Here is a 24,762-nt window from a genome sequence, read left to right as displayed (position 1 = left end):
TATGTCTGCGTACCATGCAGCGTAAGCCCTATACTTTTGTATGGGCACGTATGCAAACGCAATTCATTGCATATGGAAAGAGATTCATACACAACCCCATTATGAGACAGAGTGGGGAATTAAAAATAAAAGATAGCGTTACACTGAACATGGCTGTGTGCATGAGATACACGGTCATGCGCAATACACTCGCTGCCATATATGGTCTCTGCCGGCTCTCTGCCAGCAAAGCCGTCATGACACAGACCAGTATAACACTGTGGGACACCGACAACGTTTTACACATACGGTTGTGGGAATGAGGCCTTAAACACCATGTTACCATATTTGCATATACTTTTAACTATAATGATCCATCCACACCTGTAAGTGCAGATTTTAATCTCCAAGGCTCTCCATGTAGATACAAGGGACGTGCAGCCTCTGGCCCTGGGCATGCGCTGTTTATGACACAGCGGACACTGTCACTCTAGTGGGGGAATCCCAGGTTTTGACAGCTCACGTCCCTTTTACCCAAACAAGCATGCTTGGGATGAAGGAACAGGTGAGCATACAAGTGTGCTAGTTTCTCTGGCTTCATTACTTGGAGTTTATCAATTTTTAATCTACTGTTTTCCTGAATTGTTTCCCACCAGTTTTTTAAGGGCATTTGTCACACTGTGCTCCTGGGACCTGGTGTTTTGTGGGTTTCCTGGAGCACACTGCTGCAGATGTGGTTGATTTGGCTGACTGATGGTGTGGAGTTCTCAAACCAGCAAATCACCACTGGTCTGCTGCATATAAATACCAGCCCCTTTTACTAGGGGATGCTGGTCATTTATTCACCCTATCTCATTCCCACTCCCTATTCCTTAATATGAGTTACCAGTTCAGGGTGAATATCCCTTGTCTGTTGGTGCGTGTAAATAGTGTCCTGTCTCTTACCATCTAGGGTGAGCCAGGCCCCTAGGTTCCAATGTAGGGCTGTACCTATTGAGTCAATCACACTGATCGTAGACATGACTGGAGTTAAGTTGTCTTGCTAGAGTAGGGACTCATTAGACGAGGACCCTTGTCATGGGCTCGTGGGCTTAAGTATCTAAGGCAAAATACAAACCAATATCTTGTACGTGCTTTAGCTATTCGATCTGCTTATGCATGTTAGTATTGATTGATATATTGATTTCTCTGGACCAAATTTTATGTACTGTGTACTTGGTATATCTAATGGATTATTGCAGTAATAAAGAAAATCAAGTTCTTGCCCTCCTCCATCAAAAGACTTCTCAGCCCAACTTTTTTTCAAGTAAATTATATATGCAAAAATATAAAAGCTGTACATATAAAATTAAATAAATACCCTGCCACCCCTTCCCCACGTATTCTACTTATGTTTTTTAATTATGCTTTTATACTAGCTTTCATTCATAAAATTTTACTCCCATTAATAAAGGTTATTCTTATTCAGAATCAATTATATTTATTACTATTTCATAACTCAATTTCACTTTTATGAGTTTTATATGGGTTTCATTTGATTCTACTCGAGGCACACAAGAATGTTTCAGCCATATATTGATTTCTTTTCTTCTTGGATTAATTGCCATCATTTGTTCATTCATTGATTTGATATTTTATTTTTTCTATTTTTATGTCTCTCTTTTTCACTTGTTTCTCATACTTACAAATCTTGCAATCTCTTCTTCTTGCGTATACATTCATGCCACAATGAGTGTGTCCCCAACTAAGCTAAAGAAAGTGTGCTTTTTGCTGGGTAATATTAAAAGAGAAATTTCAAATGGCATAATTGGAAGTTTGCACCATTACCAGATTTTGTCCTCAGCTTTCTATAGACTATACACAAGCTCTCCCTTAGGGTGCATTCAGACGAGCGTGTTTATGTGCGTACATCCGTGTGCACATAATCACACGTCTATTAGAACCATTAGTTCCCTATGGTGTGTTCACATGTCCGTGTTGTACAGGTGTGCAAATGCACGTACCTGCAAAACATAGGACATGCGTGCACCATAGGTCCGTGCTGCGTGTCAATATTCCCTGCGGGGAGTCTGCTAATCACTGAACACTGCGACAGCACGGTCACAGTGTTCAGTGACAAGGGGACTCCACGAAGGGAATAAATAATCCTCTGCCACAGATGTGACAGCTGTGGCAGAGGATCGCAAAGCTCTCCCATTGAAAGCAATAGGATGCTGCCCCCCTCCGCAGTGATTTTTGGCGAAGGGCTTTAAATATAAGCCCTTTCCTGAAAATCATTCCAATCTGGTGTAAAAAAAAAATTATATATATATATAAATTCACCTCTCCGCTGCTGTCAGCGCTCAGGCGTTTCTAGCCACTTGGGTCCCGCCACTGTAATGAATTTCTTTAAGCAGGTGGGTATTTAAAATCCCCTCCTGCTGAAAGAGCTGCTTCTGATTGGCTGAGTGCTCAGCTAATCACAGCAGCGCTCAGCCATTTATTGAATGACAGCTGAGCGCTACCTGTGATTTGCCACAGCGCTCAGCCAAACACAGGCAGCGCTTGGCCATTCAATGAATTCACGCATATGTACGCACCAGCACAGGCTCGTCTGAATGCACCCTAAGTGATTGTGGCACACAATCTGGTTGGCAGCGCCGACCCCATTGAGAACATATAGAAGACAAATCATTCTTCTCTGCCACAGCTGTATCAGCTGTGGCAGAGAAGAACGATGTTTGCCCATTGAATTCAATGGAGCTGGCAATACAGCCGGCTCCATTGAAAGCAATGCGCTGCTGGCGAGTGTGGGATGAATTGTCGGGAAGGGCTTAAATGTATAAGCCCTTCCCTGCAATTCATCCAGAAAAGTGTTAAAATAAAAAAAATATACATACTCACCAGCTCCCGGCAGCCGGAGTTCCCCGCGGCCAGCCTGCAGTGGGTGTGAAGGGGGTGTGAGTCAAACCTGCCCCCTGATTGGCTCAGCGCTGAGCCAATCAGAGGCAGGTCTGACTCACACCCATTCATGAATTCATGAATAGGTGAGTGAGTCAGACCTGCCTCTGATTGGGTCAGCGCTGAGCCAATCAGGGGGCAGGTCTGACTCACACCCCCTTCACACCCACTGCAGGCCGGCCGTGCGGAACTCCGGCTGCCGGGAGCAGGTGAGTATATATATATTTTTTATTTTAACACTTTTCTGGATGAATTGCAGGGAAAGGCTTATATATTTAAGCCCTTCCCGACAATTCATCCCGCGCATGCCGGCAGCCCATTGCTTTCAATGGAGCCAGCTGTATTGCCAGCTCCATTGAATTCAATGGGCAAACATCGTTCTTCTCTGCCACAGCTGATACAGCTGTGGCAGAGAAGAATGATTTGTCTTCTATATGTTCTCAATGGGGTCGGCGCTGCTGCCGCCGGCCCCATTGAGCACATATAGAGAAGAGAACAGGAATCGCAGATCGCAGATAGGTGCGATCTGCGATTTTTGTTCTATAATTTATCGGACGAGCGCATAAAAAGCGCTCATGTGTCCGATACCATTGCAAAGCAATGGTTTTAAAAAATCGCCGGACGCATGCGCATGCGCAAATTGCGCGGAAAAATTATCTGTACAATTCTTTTGAAAAACAAACTAAAATCTTTTAGGGTGGAGAAATTAAAAACAATTATAATAATGTGGTTTCATAAGTGTGAACACCCTCCTATATTTGAGGATGTGATTGTGTTCAGAATTAGCCAATCACACTTAAACTCATGTTAAGTAGTAGGCAGTACTCCGCTGCCATAATTGAAAGTAACTCTGATTTACACCGTATAAAGTTCAGCTCTTCTAGTAGGATTTTCCAGAAATTTTCTAAGCAAAATCCATGGCCCATAAAGAGCTTACAACTAGAGATGAGCGAGCGTACTCGGAAAAGCACTACTCGCTCGAGTAATTTGCTTTATCCGAGTATCGCTGTGCTCGTCCCTGAAGATTCGGGTGCCGCTGCGGCTGACAGGTGAGTCGCAGCGGGGAGCAGGGGAGAGCGGGCGGGAGAGAGGGAGAGAAAGATCTCCCCTCCGTTCCTCCCCGCTGTCCCCTGCAGCTCCCCGCTCCGTGCCGGCACCCGAATCTTCAGGGACGAGCACAGCGATACTCGGATAAAGCAAATTACTCGAGCGAGTAGTGCTTTTCCGAGTATGCTCGCTCATCTCTACTTACAACACATCAATGGTATCGGAAATAAATATGCACACTCAAAAACTAATAATTTGTTGATGTACCCTTTAATTTCATAACAGCATTCAGTCTTTTGTGGTAGGTGTCTATCAGTTACATCTTGACATGGCAATCTTTACCTACTCTTCCTTGCAAAACAGCTCCAAATCTGCAGGTCAACACACAGATTTTCAATGGGATTCAGGTCTGGACTCTGACTGGGCCATTGCAAAACTTTAATTTTCTTCTGCCAAAGCCCTTTTTTTGCTCATTTGGAGGTATGCTTTGGGTCGTTGTCATGCTGAAAGGTGAAACTCAGTTTTATCTGCTTCACTATAGCTATGATGTTTTTTCAGTTTGAATAATCCACCTGAAATATTTATTGGAATATCACAAGGTTTCTGTCCTGTTCTTATCTTTAGATAATTCTTGCCAAAACTTACTAACAAGCTTACAGGAATGTATCTCCAGATTAACACCTGCAGAGAGGAGGATGTACTGATAAGAAGCTGATATGTTTTAAATTACTATATGTGCTTATTAATTTTAATTGTATTTGGCATAAAGCCACTCGCTTTGTAAAATCTTATAAAGATTGAGTATATGAGAGAATAAACCAAAATGCTACACAGATACCACCATCTCTGTGTGTCCCTGACCGGTCATATCACTTTAATTTGGAGCCCAGCAGCATATAAGCATTCCTTTGAATGTCCCTAACAATAATGCAGCCAGAACTAACACAAAATATCTTGAACAACACCTGTAGGAGTGAATGCAATTATGTCACTGCTTCCATTAAAGCAATGAAATAGCAAAAAGGTGGAAAATTACTGCATTGGAAGAAATGTCTATATATAAAACTGGATGTTCCTGCTGTAAATATTTGTCATCTGTGTAAGCCTGGAGTTTTTTCTCGTACCATCCTATTATGATTCATCTGTATAGGGGACAGGATTGGTAAATGACAGCTTTCGACTGCTGTGTGTAAGAATAATCTTGGAGCTATGGTCCTACATCTCCTTGCTCATAATAAGCAGTAGATGGCAATTATTACAAATACTTTGTGTCCTAATGAGAATCTTTCCTTTCCATTATGGAAAATCATTGCTATCCTTGTAGACCAGGAACTACTTTAGTTTCTTAACCTAAAACTTTTGACAGTTCCAGAAATTGTTACCTTATATAAATGACTGAAAGGTTCATCTCTCAGACATTCCAATTTGAATTCACAGCTGTTCAGTATTCTGTTTGCATATGCAAGAAAATATACTTCCTGCTGTGTATTAATGTTTTAGTACTGGTGGCAACAGACTCAAGGCTATTGCTGGATACAGTGAATTAAAAGAGGAAACATTTCACTTACCTGACAAGGTCGATCACTCGCTCCCTTGGGGCACTGCTGACTGGCTCCTCATTTATCATAATGATCTGGTCTCCTGGGACTAATTTCCCTTCCGAGGGTCCACCTGTACCAGAAAGAAGGAAAGAGGAAGTATAAACATTTAGGAACGTACAAGATACTGTATATGGATGTAAGTAATTGATTAATTCATATTAACAGTATATCATCTGCTAGTCTTCTGTGCTGTGGTTATGGTAAGATTGTATGTAGAAGTTCAAAAATCACAATAACTACAGTAATAATTGTTAGTCATATTTCATTCAATACAGATACATAGTTTGTGAAATAAAATGGGAGCTCCCATGTGAATGAGATGATCTATGTTGTGAATTTCATAATAATTAGAGATGAGCGAGCATACTCGTCCGAGCTTGATACTCGTTCGAGTATTAGCGTGTTCGAGATGCTCGTTACTCGAGACGAGTACCACGCGGTGTTCGGGTCACTTTCATTTTCTTCCCTGAGAAATTTGCGCGCTTTTCTGGCCAAGAGAAAGACAGGGAAGGCATTACAACTTCCCCCTGCGACGTTCAAGCCCTATACCACCCCCCTGCAGTGAGTGGCTGGTGAGATCAGCTGTCACCCGAGTATATAAATCAGCCCCTCCCGCGGCTCGCCACAGATGCATTCTGACATAGTTCAGGGAAAGTGCTGCTGGTGCCGGAGCTGCTATAGGGAGAGTGTTAGGGGTGATTTTAGGCTTCAAGAACCCCAACGGTCCTTCTCAGGCCATAGAAATCGCAGATCGCACCTATGTGCGATCTGCGATTCCTGTTCTCTTCTCTATATGCGCTCAATGGGGCCGGCGACAGCAGCGCCGACCCCATTGAGAATATATAGAAGACAAATCATTCTTCTCTGCCACAGCTGTAACAGCTGTGGCAGAGAAGAACGATGTTTGCCCATTGAATTCAATGGAGCCGGCAATACAGCAGGTTCCACTGAAAGCAATGGGCTGCCGGCGATCGCGGGATAAATTGTCGGGAAGGGCTTAAATATATAAGCCCTTCCCTGTAATTCATCCAGAAATGTGTTACAATAAAAATATATACCGGCGTATAAGGCGACGGGGCGTATAAGACGACCCCCCAACTGTCACCTTATACGCCGGCAATACAGCAGAGCAAAGAATAAAATTCATTACTCACTTCCCCTGGCGTTCTGCGGCGCTGCTGCAGGCTGTCGCTCCCTCCTGGTCCCTGGCAGAGCATTGCTTTCTGGACGCAGGGATTGAAATCCCCGCCTCCAGAAAACACACGTGCCTTCAGCCAATCACAGCGAAAATTTCGTCCCGAGTAACGAGCACCCGAGCATTTTGGTGCTCGCTCATCTCTAATAATAATATAATGCTTTACTTTTTTATAGGCAGTTACAAAGTTTGAGCTAGTGTCCCCAGCTACTTGTTGGAGTATGCCTTCATGAGCCACAGTACAATATAGCTATTCAAACAAGGCAGTCTTGTTGCAGAAATTTCTGCAAATGAATATTAATTCCATTTATTTGAATTTATCTGATTTAGTGACAAGGGCATGGACTTATGTAAGTGAGGTGAATGGGCAGTCAGAGAAATGGCTGCTGCATGTGAATATACCCTTTCACAGCTCACATGACTATGAATGTGCAGGTATTTGCGCACGTAAAATCTGTGTGCCAAACACAGAGAATAGAACCCACTGATTTCAATGGGTTTGTTCTCATAAGGACATTTTGCACGCACGTAAGAAAGTAGGACCTGCTCTATTTTTCTGCGTTTTGCACAGCAGAAATCTCATAGAAATCCATTGGAGGTGCGAAAATATGCAAGGGGAAGGGTGTGACACTGTGCAAAACACAGGGGAAAGAACACACGTGGAGTTTATTAGGCTTTAAATAGCCATGAAATCCATAGAAAGAGTCTGTCTTAAAGGGGTTGTCTCGCGAAATCAAGTGGGGTTATACACTTCTGTATGGCCATATTAATGCACTTTGTAATATACATCGTGCATTAAATATGAGCCATACAGAAGTTATTCACTTACCTGCTCCGTTGCTAGCGTCCCCGTCGCCATGGTTCCGTCTAATTTCGGTGTCTTCTTGCTTTTTTAGACGCGCTTGCGCAGATGGATCTTTTCCCTTCGGCTCGGCAGCATCGGCGTTTTGGCTCCGCCCCCTTGTACGCGTCATCGCGTAGCTCCGCCCCCGTCACGTGCCGATTCCAGCCAATCAGGAGGCTGGAACCGGCACATGTCATGGGGCGGAGCTACGCGATGACGCGTACAAGGGGGCGGAGCCAAAACACAGATGCTGCCGAGCGGAGCCGAAGGGAGAAGACCCATCTGCGCAAGCGCGTCTAAAAAAGCAAGAAGACACCGAAATTAGACGGAACCATGGCGACGGGGACGCTAGCAACGGAGCAGGTAAGTGAATAACTTCTGTATGGCTCATATTTAATGCACGATGTATATTACAAAGTGCATTAATATGGCCATACAGAAGTGTATAACCCCACTTGATTTCGCGAGACAACCCCTTTAAGGGCCATGTGAACTGGCCCTGCGTGCACTAACAGTACAGTACTATGTGCAGACACATGCAACACAAATATTACATACCTCTTCAAACCCCGTCCATGCACAAATACGCTGCGCAGCGGTGAGTGTTTTGCGCATAGCCTCATGTGAAGGCACCCTAAAATATTTTTTTAGATCCCGTCTAGAGATGAGCGAGCATACTCGCTAAGGCAAACTACTCGAACGAGTAGTGCCTTATTCGAGTACCTGCCCGCTCGTCTCTAAAGATTCGGCTGTCGGTGGGCGGCGGGGAGCGGTGGGGGAGAGTGGGGAGGAATGGAGGGGAGATCTCTCTCTCCCCCCACTCCCCACTGCTCACCGCCGCAACTCACCTTTCACCCGCGCCGGCAGCTGAATCTTTAGAGACCAGCGGGCAGGTACTCGCATAAGGAACTACTCGCTCAAGTAGTTTGCCTTAGAAAGTATGCTCGCTCATCTCTAATCCCGTCCATTAGTAGTGTGCAAGTACATAGCAACATAGTTCAAATACCTTCCAAGACATCGTTTCCAAGCAATATTTACATTTACAGTTATATTTATTTAAAGAGTTTCACCTTCAGATAGTTATTTACTAGAGATGAGCGAGCACCAAAATGCTCGAGTGTTCGTTACTCGAGTCGAACTTTCAGTGATGCTCGAGAGTTCGTTTCGAGTAACGAACCCCATAGAAGTCAATGGGCGACTCGAGCATTTTTGTATATGACTGTTACTCCGCTAAGGTTTTCATTTGTGAAAATCTTAGCAAATCACCAAAGTCATGTAAAAAACACAGAAATGGATAGGGCAGGCGAGGAGCAACATGCAGGGCTGCATTTCGGGCTCCAAGGTCTCACTATTAAGCCACAATAGTGGCAAGAGTGAGACCCTCCCCCCCCCCGCACTGTCAGCATAACGATCGTTCTCCTCTGCCACAGCTGTCATTCAGCTGAGAGCTGCACTGAGCCAATCAGAGGCAGCACTCACTCACCCATTCATGAATTCATGAATGGGTGTGAGTGAGAGCTGCCTCTGATTGGTCAGGCTGTGACCAATCAGAGGCAGCTCATTCAGCAGGCGGGGATTTTAAATCCCCGGCTGCTGAATACTACAGAGAGCAGTTCAGGAGAACTGCCAGCTGGCCGCAGCTGAACTCCGTCTGCCGGGACTAGGTGAGTATATATATATTTTTTATTTTTACACATTTCTGGATAAATTGCAGGGAAGGGCTTATATATTTAAGCCCTTCTCGAAAATTCATTGCGCGAACGCCGGCAGCCCATTGCTTTCAATGGAGCCGGCTGTATTGCCGGCTCCATTGAATTCAATGGGCTAACATCGTTTTGCCGGGACTAGGTGAGTATATATTTTTTTTTACTTTTTACACATTTTAGGATGATTTTCAGGTAAGGGCTTATATTTTTAAGCCCTTCCCGAAAATTCGTCCCGCGCTCGCCGGCAGCCCATTGCTTTCAATGGAGCCGGCTGTATTGCCGGCTCCATTGAATTCAATGGGCTAACATCGTTTTGCCGGGACAAGGTGAGTATATATTTTTTTTTACTTTTTACACATTTTAGGATGATTTTCAGGTAAGGGCTTATATTTTTAAGCCCTTCCCGAAAATTCATCCCACGCTCGCCGGCAGCCCATTGCTTTCAATGGAGCTGGCTGTATTGCCGGCTCCATTGAATTCAATGGGCTAACATCGTTCTGCCGGGAGAAGGTGAGTATATTTTTTTTTACTTTTTACACATTTCTGGATGAATTTCAGGTAAGGGCTTATATTTTTAAGGCCTTCCCGAAAATTCATCCCGTGCTAGCCGGCAGCCCATTGCTTTCAATGGAGCCGGCTGTATTGCCGGCTCCATTGAATTCAATGGTCAGTGCTCGTTTAATCGAGACGAGCACCGCGTGGTGCTCGTCTCGAGTAACGAGCATCTCGAGCACCCTAATACTCGAACGAGCATCAAGCTCGGACGAGTATGCTAGCCCATCTCTATTATTTACAAGCAGAGCTTTAGAAATCCACACTGAAATCGAAGCAAGGGGTCCTGGGCTTAACTCAGATCAAAGGCAACATACAACATCTGTATTTAGTTTTCATGTACAACCTGAGTTTGTGGGTTTTCTACCACAATCGAAAAACATTGATAGATTAATGTGGAATTGAGCTTGTGAACCCCAATAGTGAATATTAAGCCATAACGATCTCTGTCTAGTTTTGTAGAACATTTTGGCATCATATAAATTAATTAAATATATTGTTTTGAATATTTTGATCTTGCGTTCATAACGGTTTCTTCACATACATTATTTTTTAGAAAATGCACTTACAGTTCTTGATGCAGTTTTTTGAGCCTAAGCCAGAAATGGATCCAACAAGAAGGAGAAGCATAAGTCCTTCCGTTATAGTTCTTATTCTTTTGTAATCCGCTTCTGTCTTTCCCTTAAAAAAGTGCATCAAAATCTGCAAGTGTATTTTTCAAAAACTGCTGTTTGTCAAGTCACTATTGTTATTCATAAAGCAGAGGAATGAATCCCTGACAATGGCAGAAGGGAAACAAATCACTAAGGTGCTTTTATTTCTATCTGGAATCTGTTCTTTTTTGGGGAATAATGATAGACATTATGGGCATAGCTAAAGGGCTCATGGGCCTGGGTGAAAAAGTTTATGTTGGGGCCCCCAAACTTCTCTTAACTTCTTAACACAGAGGCGTAACTTGAAGTTCCTTGGCCCCAATGCAAAACCTGTAACAGAGCCCCCAACTATAATGCTTTATTCATAGTACTGGGCTCCCTATATGGAGAAGAGAAGTCTTATGGGCCCCCCACGCTTCTGGGCCCGGGTGAAACCGCATCCCCTATAGTTACGCCAGTGGTCCTATCTATTGTGCACCCCTACAATGCAAGGAAAATGTAATAATTAACAGGAAAATAAAAATGACCTAATATAAGAACAACACAAAATGATAGATTTCTAAGAAAAAATTTACATAACCTCCTAGAGGTCATTCCAGTCTTTATCAAACTCATTTGACTTCTGTCAGGACTTTTTTTTATCTTGCGGCACTCATGCAAAAAAAATGATGCCTTTTTCTCTCCTTCTCTCTCTCCCTCTGTCTCTCTTTCTCTGTCTCCTTCTGTCTCTCTTTATCCTTCCTGCCTCACACCCTAGGAGCGTAATATGATTGCTCTCAGTAAGAGAAACCAAGTATTCTTGGAAATATGATATATTTTAGTGGCTAACAAAAATACATGATGATATAGCGAGCTTTCAGACCTACATAGGTTTCTTCCTCAGGCCTAAGAGCTTCTCACGGCACACCAGGGTGCCATGGAACCATGATTGGGAATCACTAGGTTACACCATGGTCTGAAAATTCTAAAAAGGAAAGTGTTCTAGATGTTCTGCTTCATACTTGGTAGGTTCAAGGCTTCCTTCGCACAGACTTTTTTGTGGCTCTTTTGTTTGGCTTGTAAATGTTCAAAAGAAATGGGAAATACAAAGGAATGACTTATACTTTGCCTTCATGCTAGCTTTGATTCAAAAATCTCAATTAAAAACTGCACCAAAACTTGCAGGTGTATCTCCGGTTTAAAGCCAGTGTCGCATATTAGTATTCTGGTTGTTAATTTGCATCAGTATTTGTAAACCAAAATGAAAAGTGGGTCCAAAAAAACAGACGTAGTGGAAATCTTTTCATTACACTTGTTCTCTGTTCATATTCAATCTCTGGCTTGGCTTCTAAATGTGCCAGTTGTTTAGCTCAAAGTACATTGTCTAGTCTGGTTGTAGCTTTCTATTGGCTGAGATGTATCACGTCTATTTTTTGTAAAATATTTAGCCGTTGATTGTAAACAATGTTTATATCCACTGACAACTGACAAAAAATGGGGAAAAACTGGGATAAACAAATTAAAGAGTTACAGAACTTTTCATTTTATAATGATCAAGTTTTATTTACATTAAAGATGAAAACTATTTAATGAGCATTTCCACCAAAATGGAAAAAAAACTAATTAAAATCATAAATCCTTGAGCTGTCCTCTTCTGTCAGATTGCTAAGGATTTAATGCAGAGGTTTCATAATTATGCCTGCTTGTTCTCTTGTTGCTTGCCAAAATGTGACAAGAAATCTCTGTCTACACAGCTTCCATAGGGGTTGTTTCCAATATTGCCCAGATTCCTGAATTACAAATCTGCCTAGTTCTTCAGAGTTATAACCCCCTTCCTTCATCAACGCATAATTACTATCCAGGAATTTGGTAAAGCTAAAAAAAACAACTTCTAAGGAAGTTGTATTGTAAAAATTGAAATTGTTTTGAAGGATTTTTACACAAATAGGATCAAAAGTCTTGTTCACAATTCACATTCTAACTCATTAAATGGGCTGTCTGAAATTACTAAAAAGAAAGTATGCTTTTTTTTCTGAAAACACAACAATATCTGTCCATAGGTTATGGCACTGTTTCTCTGTTTTTGGAAAATCCCGGGCAACCCCCTTCAAGGCTTCATTCACAAACATTTATGTCTGTTTTGGTGGGGTATTTTGGTCATGCGTATTATTGATGCATTTTTGATACAATCCATGGGAAAACACCTTGAAAAAAGCCCATACATACAGCATGTTGCGTTTTCAAAAGTGTCCAGTTAAAACCATAAAACAACTACAGACTAGAGATGAGCGAGCATACTCGCTAAGGCAAGCTACTCGAGCGAGTAGTGGCTTATGCTTGTACCTGCCCGCTTGTCTCTAAAGATTCGGGTGCCGGCAGGGGGGCGGGGAGCGGCGGGGGAGAGTGGGGAGGAACGGGGGGGAGATCTCTCTCTCACTCTCTCTACCCCCCCCCCCCCTGCTTCTCCCTGCTCACTCCCGCAACTCACCGCTCTCCCCCGCCGGCACCTGAATCTTTAGAGACGAGCGGGCAGGTACTCGCATAAGGCACTACTCGCTCGAGTAGTTTGCCTTTGCGAGTACGCTCGCTCATTTCTACTACAGACCCCTTTTTCTTCTCCATCAAAGCTTCCTGAAAGTACTATTATTGTAATGCAAACCACCAAACCCAGAGATGGCCAACAGACTTCCAACTAAGCACGGTAGATATAACAGTACAAGAATGAGGACGATAGACTGTGACTGTGTTGGGCCACTAAACGCTCTATGATAAAATCAATGGCTAATGTATGTCTATACTAAATTGTCTGGCTTTCATTTTATACGGTTTTTAGCAAGGAATGAGTATGAAGCTAAAATGCTGAGTTGATGCACATAAAAGTTTGTTTGTGCAGTATAGGTAGAGATCCTCTAGTAAGACACTTCAACAAAAATAATGATGTCGCTCAAAAATAGACATTTTATACCGTGGAGATTTTTAATTTCGTATATCTTAAATTTATGCTTAGATTCTTTTAAGATTCTGCATTATCAGACAGTATTACTTTAAATAAAATAGCATTTCTAAATCAAAAATATGTGTAGTTGATAAACTGATAGCATCAGCTATAGTTTTTGTGCTAAGTACAACCAGATAGTGAAACATATTCCATTTTTCATATCTGCTTTGATTTACTGATCGTAGATTTTTGTACATACTGTAACCATGGAAGCAGACCATCTTGCCTGACCAGTTAACAGCATTTAGAAATTTGATATGCTTTACAGTAGAACTCATGTGCCATAAACATAGTGGATAGGAGCTGACCAACTGACCCCTAAGGGAGAGTATTTTAGGCATGCTCTGTGATCTGTGCAGAGGTCATTTTGCAGGGAGGGGGAGTAGATAAGCTGTGACTATAATGTATTGTGAATGGTGGATCCAGTGTTATCTATATAATAGTGTCTACTTTTCATTGTAAGTCTGTCTGTGATGATAATGTGATGACTGCTGAAAGGTTTTCTCTATAGTACACAAAGTGTCAGACTACTATTATGCTTAGTGATCACTGTGAAAACTGCATGATATTTGGATTTTTAGAAAAAAAAATGGATTGTAACATTGAAAATTAAGAAAAATCTTAACGAAAATTATTTAAAAAAATATTTCACATAAAATCCTGATTTATATAATAGCTTATTTTCTGATGACACATTTCCTTTAGGTTATTGTATTGTCTGACTAAGCCAGTCTACCTATAAACATATTCTTCTCAGTTGAGCAGGCATGTTCATTCTACAGGTAGACAAGCTTCCATTAGACACTACTGGTATCGATTTATCTCAAGGAGGAACAAAAGTTACAGAATACCCAAGATGTCTCTGTTAACCTACAATTAGGAGACAGTTGAAAATCCCCCATACAAAATCAAGTCAGTACATACTGCTGAATCTACATGACAGTTCGACAATATTCTAATGTTTACAAACAGCTTAAAGGAACTTTCATATGGAGTATAAAAATGCACCCCAGACACATCTACACCAAAATCTGCATGTTGCACATGAGAATCTTCAAAAGGCACGTAAGTTGTACATTTGTCAGTGACGTATTTTCAAATCTCATATGAAAGCACTTTAAGACTCCAGTGTATTGCCTTGTTAGTGTCAGTATCCTGTATTCCCATCTATTCCAAACTTCCCTTTTTCTATGGTATATACTTGTTTGGTCAGTAAGTATGCTGTAAGACAAACTTAAGAAGGAAAGAATAAGAATAATGTCAATGAAAGTCTATATTTCAAGTGTATACTGCATAAAAATACTGTAATTGTCCATACAGGATAATTGTATATATAATCACAGCTAAATAACCCATACTACATCTACAAAGCACACAGTTCTTCAACAGATCACATTGTGCTCAAACTGACAAATGTCAGAAAAAGAACCTTCCTGGAGCTAATAAGGTACTATAAGAAACAGAAGACATGCCATTATATGTCTATACATGTGTTTACCCTACAGACTGTGCACAACATTATAGGACAAAGACAAGCAGTATTTTCTCTAGGATAGTTTTACATTTATTTATTAAAATAAAGACCAAACATGTTAAAAAGGTCTTAAATTCACAATGACCCCTTTAGCATTTTTATTTCTCATTGCCAACTCCCTATTTGCAGTAGATGCGAAAAGGTCCAATACCGGAAAATGTTACAATAACATAAAACAGAGTTCTAATCATTATTCGATATGCAATAACAGTATGATTGAGCATGTCCGACCTCTGGGACCCTTCTCTTCTCAAGAGTAAAGGGGGAGAAAAAAATCTCTTAGCTTTGCTTTCTTTGCTTTAACCCCTTCCCGCTCTAGGACATACATTTACGTACTGGAGTGTCAGGGTATGTATGAAGAGAGGTCGCGGGGCAACCTCTCTTCATACAGTGCGGGCGCCAGCTGTTTATTACAGCTGACACCCGTGGGCAATAGCTGTGATTGGCCACACGGCCGATCGTGGCTATTAACCTTTTAAATGCTGCTGTCAGTTCTGACAGCAGCATTTAAATCCCCCTAACCATGTTCCTGGGTCTCGTACGCCCCCCCCCCCCACGGTGAGATTGGGGGAGCCATGCAGGTGTCATGGCTGCCAGGGGCCTTCTGAAAGGCCCCAGGGCTGCCTTGAGAGACTGCCTATCAAGCCATCCCCATGGGGTGGCTTGATAGGCTGCCTGTCAGAATGCAGTATGACGTTATGCTATAGCATCGCATATTGTAGTCCCCTGGGAGGACTTAAAAGAAAAGTAAAAAAAAAAAAGCAATGAAGTTTTATTAATTGTAAAAAAAAAATGTAATAAAAGTTTAAATCACCCCCTTTTGCCATATCTATATTAAAAAAAATCTAAATCATAAAATAAAAATACATATTTGGTATTGCCGCGTCCGTAAAAGTAGTGCATTATTTTCCCCATACAGTGAATGTTGTTCGAAGAAAAAAATCAAGAACGCCAAAAATGCACTTTTTCAGTCACCCTGTCTTCCAGAAAAAACACAATAAAAAGCGATCGAAAAGTCATATCCAAATTGTTACTATCGGAAACTACAGGACATCCTGCAAAAAATGAGCCATCGCTCAACCACGTCGACAGAAAAATAAAAAAGTTATTGCATGCACAAGATGACCGCAGAAAATAATTGAAAGAAATCAAATGTCTTTGAAAAAAAAAGAGTAGTACAGTAAACAAAACCTACACAAGTTTGGTATCGTAGCAATCATACCGACCTATAGAATAAAGTTATCATGTCGCTTTTGTTGCAGTTTGTGCGCCGTAGAAACAAGACGCACTGAAAGATAGCGGAATGTCGTTTTGTTTTTCATTTTACTCCACTTGGAATTTTTTTAAAGTTTTTCAGTACATTATATGGTACTTTAAATAGCACCATTGAAAAATACAACTCGTCCCGCAAAAAACAAGCACTCATACAGCGACGTTGATGGATAAATAAAGATTTTTTTAAAGGGAGGAGAAAAAAACAAAAATGGGAAAAAAAGAGGCCGCGTCATGAAGGGGTTAATAAACATACATTTTTTTCCCCCAAAATAAGTCCTACTCCAATAATAAGCCCTACCACTATCTGAAGGGGGAGCCTTGAAATATAAACCCTCCCCAAAAATAAGCCCTAGCTACACTAGATTAAAGAAAAAAAAAGCAATACTCACATAGCCACCGGTGCCTGTGTCCCTCACGCTGGTCTCCAGCACTGTGGTAGGCTGCAGTCCTCAGCGCTGACAGGATTCTCTTCTGATGACGGGGCTTTGAATACCCCGCCTCCAGTAAGAGAGTGCTGTGATTGGATCGAGCGCCAGCTTTGATTAGCCATCATAATGACATCACTGAATGGCTGTGATAGGTTCATTGAGTTCCGGCTCTGATTGACTGGCACTCGATCCAATCACAGCACTTACGGAAGACGGGATATTTAAAGCACCATCACCAGAAGAAAATCCTGTCAGCGCTCAGAACTGCAGCAGCGTGGGGACCCATGCGAGGGACACAGACAACGGCAGCTAGGTAATTATTGCTTTTTTTTACCTTATTGTCTATACTCACCTAGCCGCCATCATCTGTGTCCCTCACGCTGGTCCCCACGCTGCTGCTTGCTGCAGTTCTCAGTGCTGACAGGATTCTCTTCTCTTGGTAACTGGGCTTTGAATACCCTGACTCCGGTAAGCACTGTGATTGGATCGAGCACTAGCCAATCAGAGCCGGCGCTCAATGAATGAATCACAGCGCTTACCAGAGGCAGGGTATTCAAAGCCCCATTACCAGGAGAAGAGGATCCTGTCAGCGCTGAGGACTGCAGCAGCGGGGGGACCAGTGCAAGGGACACAGATGCCAGCAGCTGTGTAAGTATAAGACACCCACAGTATAAGACATTGTGCCTCTTTTGAGGCAAAAATTAATACTGTCTTCAATGTTATGGTAAGAAGCACGTATAGCACTGCCATAGGGCTGAAGTAAAAATATCCTCCAAAAATCTAACTAAAATAAATGAAAAACACAGCTCGCGCTTCACATCTTCCTTAGAAATATAAGTCTTTTACATGGAATTAAATTTACTTTAATGATATTTTAATGACCAGGCAACATCTCGAAAGAATTGTTGGGAAACAAAAACAAGGCTTGAAACTTGTGAATTATTTAAATGATTATCTGCCTGTTAATGAATCTTTTATCAGCTAAGCTGACTTTTCTTTAGTTCAATGTCACCCATTTATTGTCTGCAGTATTTAACCATGTCCACAGAGAAGAACAGCGACAATCATGAATAAATATTTGAAGTGTGAATCATTGAATGCAATGATTTTAACCATGCTAAATTAACTCTGAAAGGAATGGAGTCCTCATGATTGAATAGGAAGATGTAGTTGGAAACCCAAGCTTCCAGGACGCTTGCTTCCCCGTTTAAGCATTGTCAGGGTTTGCATTCAGCATGCGTAATAGAAGCAGCTTTCTACAGTGACATATGATCAGTTATCATGACTGCTAAAAATGGCCAAATCCTGCAGTTGCTGACTATATCTTTGTACAATCACAGCAGCATACAGAGGCTATGTATCAGATGCACATTATGTCAAACATCGATTTGTTCCAAACTTAGCACTGCAAACATTGTTCAAATTCATGAGATTTGTAACAATAAAAGTATGAAACGCTACCACTGACACATCTATTGCTGCCTCGGCTGCCTGACAAATGGTGGTGTTGAAGCGGTAAGAGAATGCATGTCACTTATTTTGTATAGTACATTTAAAGGAACCCAATAAGTAATGGAGATGGGAAACTATTTAGAAAGGGAAAATGTTTCGCATTCAAGACAAGCCTCATTTAATAGTTTGTTACAACAACAGTTATTCTTTTTATGGGACTTTGTCGGTTCAGCTTGGGATCTCATTTTCTCAACACCCCACTTCCTACCTCATCAGTCCAGTAAGAGTTAATGTCGCCGACTACAACTGAGGCTGCTGTAGACTATCTCCGGTGCCAGTGCGAAGAAGGCATGAACAAAAACATACCAATTACTTCCTACAATAGGATAGTAGTCTTATTGTGGAACTACAGTTGTCACATTAAGGCATTTTTACTATTGATTAGACTGATGTAATGTGACCAATTAATATGACTTTTACCAGAGGTGTGAGGAAAGGTAATAGGATGTGGGGTATGTTCAGGGGCATAACTAAGGGGGTGCAATGGCTGGGCCTTAGAGCCAGAGGGTGCTAAAAAGGGCCCTCTGTCTAATGGGATGAGACCAGCAGTATAACTGATGCATGATAGCTGGAGGTGTCTGGTGGGCCCAACAGCTTCAAGTTACAGCTTGCTTAGATGTATGGAATAACAGTACAGTGAAATTGGGTTTTTATTTTATATATGCTTAGTTCAATTAATTTGTAGCTATGGAACTTGGAGAAGCTGATTGCATTGTTCTTCATACTTTATACCGTTTGGTAGATGTTAATATTTTTCATACAGACAACTTAGTGGATATTGTTAGGTTTGGCTGTGGTTGTGTTAAAACCAGTTTAGACACATGGGTGACTTTAACTTTGATTTCCAGATATTGTAGCTAACATTAGTCATTATTTTCATGGAATATTATTATTATACTGAGTACCATTGCTGTTCAATTGTTTCTTGTTATATATGATACCTCTGTTTGATCTAATCTCCTATTTTCATTTTATTGAGTTTAATAGGGGTTTTCTAGAGGGTTCCAATTGGAATCTCCTTTCTCAGGTCAGCTATTTCTTTGTCAGTCAGGGTTGTGATTGTAGGGCTTTGTAGGGAGAGTGTTTTCATCACCTAAATGCAACTGCCTGTTTGTAGAGATGCTTTATCTGTGGGTTTATCATTACATTTAGTTTCTTCATATGACTTGTGGTGACTTTTAGCTTGCTTGATATTAAAAGTTATGTTTCAATGGTGGTTCTACTATGATTCATGACATGGCCTGGATAGATTTCTATCCACTGGAATTAAACAATGAAGGTTCCAAATGTAAGACAGCGGGTAAAGGTTTTGAAATTCATGAGGAATTGATACATAGAACATATAAGAAAACTGGATAACTTTTTATTATATAAAGAGTATCTTTATTTGCTGAAACTAGAATATACCTTTAACCCCTTTAGTGGCACACCCGGAAAATCTCCGGGGCTTGCTGCACTGAGCATGCAGTTAAACCCTGGAAGATTTCAGTGGATAGCTCCAGTGCTGAAATGTGCAGAGCACTGAGCTGTCATCTGAAATCTTCTGGGGTTTTTACTGCATACTCAGCGCAGCAAGCCCCGGAGATTTCTCTGCCATAATACCAACTGTCAGAGTAGTACAGTACTTTCAAATACTTGTGAGATTAAATTGCATTGTTGACTCATTTAAAAAAAAACTGTCCTGTGAGGCATGACATGGTAATAATAAACCTGCCACTGAAGGGGTTAAGTGACAGAGGAGAGGTACTTTGAAAAATTAATCTCTATGCATTTAAAGTCCAGTCACAACTCAAAATTTGATGATGAAACAAGATGGGTTCCAACACTGATTAACACAACACCTCTGTCATTAAACTAAGTGATTATTAGGCACCAAGTGCATCAGTTCCCTGCTGTGCCAGAGTCCTCAAGATTTGCTTGCTGCTTTCCGACAATAATCCAAAGAATTCAAATTATTATCACAGAAGAAAATGTAGTAAAAGTGTCAAATCTGAAACATATCATTAGCTACGGTAGTGACTGAAAATGGAGGTTGCACATTTGCTGCATAGTAAGCTAAATGTCACAAATATTAATGGATTATTTGAGGTCTCTATTTTTTCACCTTAAAGCAGACCTGTCATATCCTCATGCAGTCGCGGCTCCACTGACTCTATCACAACTATTCTTCTGTTCACACTTTCACCCATTCCTCCATACCAGCTCTCCTTAGTTTTGGCTCTCAAAGCTTTAAATCTGTCAAGTGGGTGGTCTCCCCTGCTCATTGTCAATCAACTTATGTCACCTATTGACAATAAATGGTGAGGACCTCCCACTTGACACATTCAAAGTGACCAAACCAAAGGAATGCTGGTATGAGGAACAGGGCTGATGAGTATGAACAAAACAAAGGCTTTGATAGGGAACATAACAGCTCCTCTTTAAATTAGTTTGTCTAGTTTTCATGCTAACTTTAAAAAAAAGGAGAACTTAAAAAAATGTGATTCACTGCTTTAAAGCTATAATAGTCACATAGCCCTATTGTATTAATAAAATAGTATGTTCAAATTAAGATGCCTAATCACTGAAAATATCCAGACAGTGGGTCTTTTTTGCTGTTGTAAATAAGACAGTTTTCTGCTGCACATTATGCCAAAAAACAGTCATACATGATTTGCACCAGATTTACTACGTGTTTTTGACACTTTCAGAGAGTTTTTCAGACTTATCAAAAAAAAGTAATGGCCTAGACTGCACCAAAAAGTGCGCCAAATTATGCAAAAATTTTGGTGCAATTTTTGGAGTAATCTAAGCCAACTAATAGGTATTCTAAATTTAGACTAGACAGTCTTAAGATTTAACAGATTTATCATTCAGCAAAGCCACTGTGATAAATCTGGCACATTTTAAGACTATCTAACTATTAAACAATATTTGTAAATAAGCCCTAGCGTGTCTAAATTATAAGTACAATATTAACAAAGCAAGCAATATGAAAATTAGGTTTTAGTTATGGTCCCAAGTATTTGTGATAGTTCAGTGATTTTACATTAAGATGCATCCACACTGCACTGCATACCGGTGTTACTGAACCAGTGACTCAGGAGTTACATATGGGCTCTTCCGCTCATGCAAGTGGCTCCTCAGTGGCTCCTCCGCTGCAGATACTATTGTGCCAGTAGGGGCACCAGGGATGTTATAGCCTTACTAAACGTTTATAGATCAAGATTCCAAATTAACCTATTAGTATGTTTTTGATGTGAAGAAGGAAACTGGAATACCATGAGGAAACTTGCACAAACACCAGGAGAACATAGAAACTCAAGGCAGATATCACCCTTGGTCAGATTGGACCTAGGAGTCCTGATCTGTAAGGCAACAGTGCTAACCTTCAAGGCAATATTTAAAGTAGAACGTGGTTAACTAAAGGCAAACCATGCTGTTACATTTCTAAATAAAATGTTCTCAGATCCATAACATTTGGCGCCATAAATGATTAGAAAATTATCTTAAAACAATGATGAGTGTTACATTAAAGGGGTTTTCAATGACCTCTCCTCAGCATAGATCATCAATAGTTGATTGGCTGGAGGCCTACCACTCTGGACCCCAGCCGACCAGCTGATCCAGCTCCCACTGACAGCGCTGGTATACACTAGGATGGCAGCCAAAGCCACTGTTGTGACCCCTGTGTGGTGTTCGGCGCTTGTAACTGCAGCTGTAGCTCTCATTGAAATCCACTCCCACCCCAGTGTATAGTTGTATTGTTAGCGGTCACCCGATCTAATCGGCCGGGGTCCCAAGCAGCGGGCCCCGGACGACCAACTATTGGTGACCTGTCCTGAGGAGAGGTCATAAATAGTATTTCCATAGAAAACCCCTTCAAAATAAACTATATAGGATTAATGTTGAATGTAAGCTGTTAGAACTTAATGGGCAAAGCTGACAATTCATAGAATTTGAAGTGAACAAATTATAGGGGGTTAACTGTCCCCAATAACATTATATGTGGTCAGCTTTATACTTTAATGAATATATGTGCAATAGCAATAGATCTTTTCCTCTAACTGCATCATAGGTATGTTTCTATAAGCTATAGCTATTAGCTAATATAATGCCCTCATTATGATCTGTTACATCTGTGTTGTAGAAAGAAATACATGAGCCTCCAGTTGTGTTCCTATGTAAGTGTTTGTCTATTTGTATTCTCTCATCGCAGTACTTTATGTCAGCTGTGTCCCAAAATGTGTGACGTCTATCCTCCTGGAACAGTCTGTTACAGGCTACATGCCGCATACGAATGAGGTTTGCTCCAAGAGCCAAGTAAAGTGAAATAAAATGTCTCTGCATGCATTGGCTCATTTATCAGATGTTTCATTTATATTAGTATTTCAGTTCCAAAAATAATACCTGTAAGGAAATGAACGAATTATTTCATTCAAATATTACTTGTTGTGAATTGTATTCCAAGAAGTGTATGTTTAATCTATGATTGACTGCATTCCCTCCCTTACATTCTAATTAATCTCCTAAATGCACTATCGCTCAACGGTAGCAGGATGGCTATTTGGTAAGCATAACAAATATGCACCCAAAAGCAACTAATTACAGTTGTGTGCCAGCTCACTCAGCTAAGTATTGGATAAGAGGTTAAATTACTACCTGGCTATAATCTTACACCACTTTCAAACGGAAGGGTAAATTTTCATAATGCCAGAAACCATATGGGGCTACTTGTAGGATGGAACTGATGTAGAAAAACAATTAGTAAATTCACTATACAAAGGTATACAGTATATCTATTGACCCTGTAGGGAATAGGCTCCCTGGCCCCTTAAAGCATGACAAAAAGGGAATTAACCCTTTCTAATCCAATTGGTATCCTGGTTTTCCTAGGGGGCTTACTCTTTTTGTGCCGTTATACAACGGCACTATATGCTGGCTAAAGCCAGAACTGCATGAGGTGACACGTTGTATAGGCTCCGACAGCAGAGAGGCTGGCAATATACAGCAAGAGAACCCCGATGGATGTCTTCCAACATTGGAGCTGTACAGCCTTAAATCATAATGTCTTTAGACGTCAGACAGTGGATTGGAAAGGGTTAAAGGGTTTATCTGATTAACAAAATCCCTTTTTAGCCAGATCATGTCCATATGATTTTGCAAGTTCAGAGAATGGTCAGACCAACATCTGTACGTGAAACTGATTGTGCAGAAAAGAGAGCAGTTGGGCTCTTAGTATGTTTTTGGAATGTAGGAAGAAACGGGAGTACCCGCAAACAAGAGGAAAACATACTTACAAAACCTATGCAGATGTTATCCTTGGTGGGATTTGAAGCCAGTGTTGTGTAATGCTTCAGTTTTTTTGTGGTGGCATTATAGGAAATTGAACACTTGATGTTGAGTTCCCCAACAGAATACAGCTATTTGCAACTTAATGTTGAACAACCCTTCTAAGAATAATGGATTGCACAAATACTGTACAACCCTTGTATGCTTCTGCACAATTAATCAAAGTATATGCACTCTAATTGGACAAAAAATGACTAAACATTTTGTGTTTAAAGGCAAGTTTCCCTTTTGGTCACTGAACTCATACTCTGGACCATACAATCATTTAACAACACATATAACTATTGTCTGCCAAAAGCCATGTTTTTGGAAACAAATCTAATCATATCTATATTATCTGTCCTCTAATCATTTATCGAAGGATAGAAGAGATGACTTGTGTAATGAAAAGAGCTGAGCTCTCAGCCGATATGGTCTGATTCCCAGGGACTAAGCAAACATGAATATATTATTCTCACTTTGGTCTTAAGTAAAACCAGGCATATAAGAGAATGGTTCTACTACTGTCTGGCCATGATCTTTGGCTTGCAGGGCACCCACCTGCTGGATGGAAAAGGAAGACCAAAACAATTCTACAGTCAAACCAGCTGCGGAGAGCAGCCAGCTCCTGTAAGTCATACTATGCTATTTGCATTGTGCGTCCACTGCCATTCGCTTTGAATGGCAGTTGCGCTATGCAGATGGCATAGCTGCGCCGAGTTGCACTGAGCTGTGACTCATTAACTCAGTGGTGCACTAACATAAAATGCATTGGCACGCCTACACTGGTATTGGTATACTCCAATAAGAAAATAGTTCTATCACAGCAGATATGGCACCCACGACATGACAGTATACCTATGAGTGCATGCATTTCCACTGCTTTGATAAGTGCACACTTCAGCACTCAGCAGAAGTAATGCACATACTAAAAACAGCACATGCAGTGGGATTAAAAGAGTAGCATTTTCCCTCAGGAAGAGAATGGATCAGCATTGAATCTTGTGGGTTGGATAGAGAACAGAGCAAGTATCTCAAAAGGTTTTAACTCTGGGAATCAAGGCTCAATGGTGGTCCAGAAAATAGCTTACCGGTATAATCAAGCTCTGTAAAAAGTAAATGACACTGAATTGTTACATTGAGCCCTAGAGTTCAGTTGGTGCTTTGAAATGTCACTTCATACTATATGTAAACTATATGGCACATTTT

General features: G+C 41.1%; 1 protein-coding gene across 1 annotated transcript in view; it reads right to left on the bottom strand.

The window, feature by feature from the left end:
• The window catches only part of FRMPD4 (FERM and PDZ domain containing 4), a 454,050-nt gene that overhangs the window by 84,528 nt on the left and 344,760 nt on the right, over positions 1 to 24,762 (bottom strand). The window contains exon 5 of the mRNA XM_066578028.1: positions 5,535 to 5,637. Within this exon, the coding sequence (XP_066434125.1) occupies positions 5,535 to 5,637 (103 nt within the window). The remainder of the gene's footprint in view (positions 1 to 5,534; positions 5,638 to 24,762) is intronic.

The sequence above is a fragment of the Eleutherodactylus coqui genome, chromosome 1, assembly GCF_035609145.1.
Source record: "Eleutherodactylus coqui strain aEleCoq1 chromosome 1, aEleCoq1.hap1, whole genome shotgun sequence".
NCBI lineage: Eukaryota > Metazoa > Chordata > Amphibia > Anura > Eleutherodactylidae > Eleutherodactylus > Eleutherodactylus coqui.
Note: the sequence above shows the minus strand (reverse complement) of the source record. Positions and strands in the feature narration are given on the sequence as shown.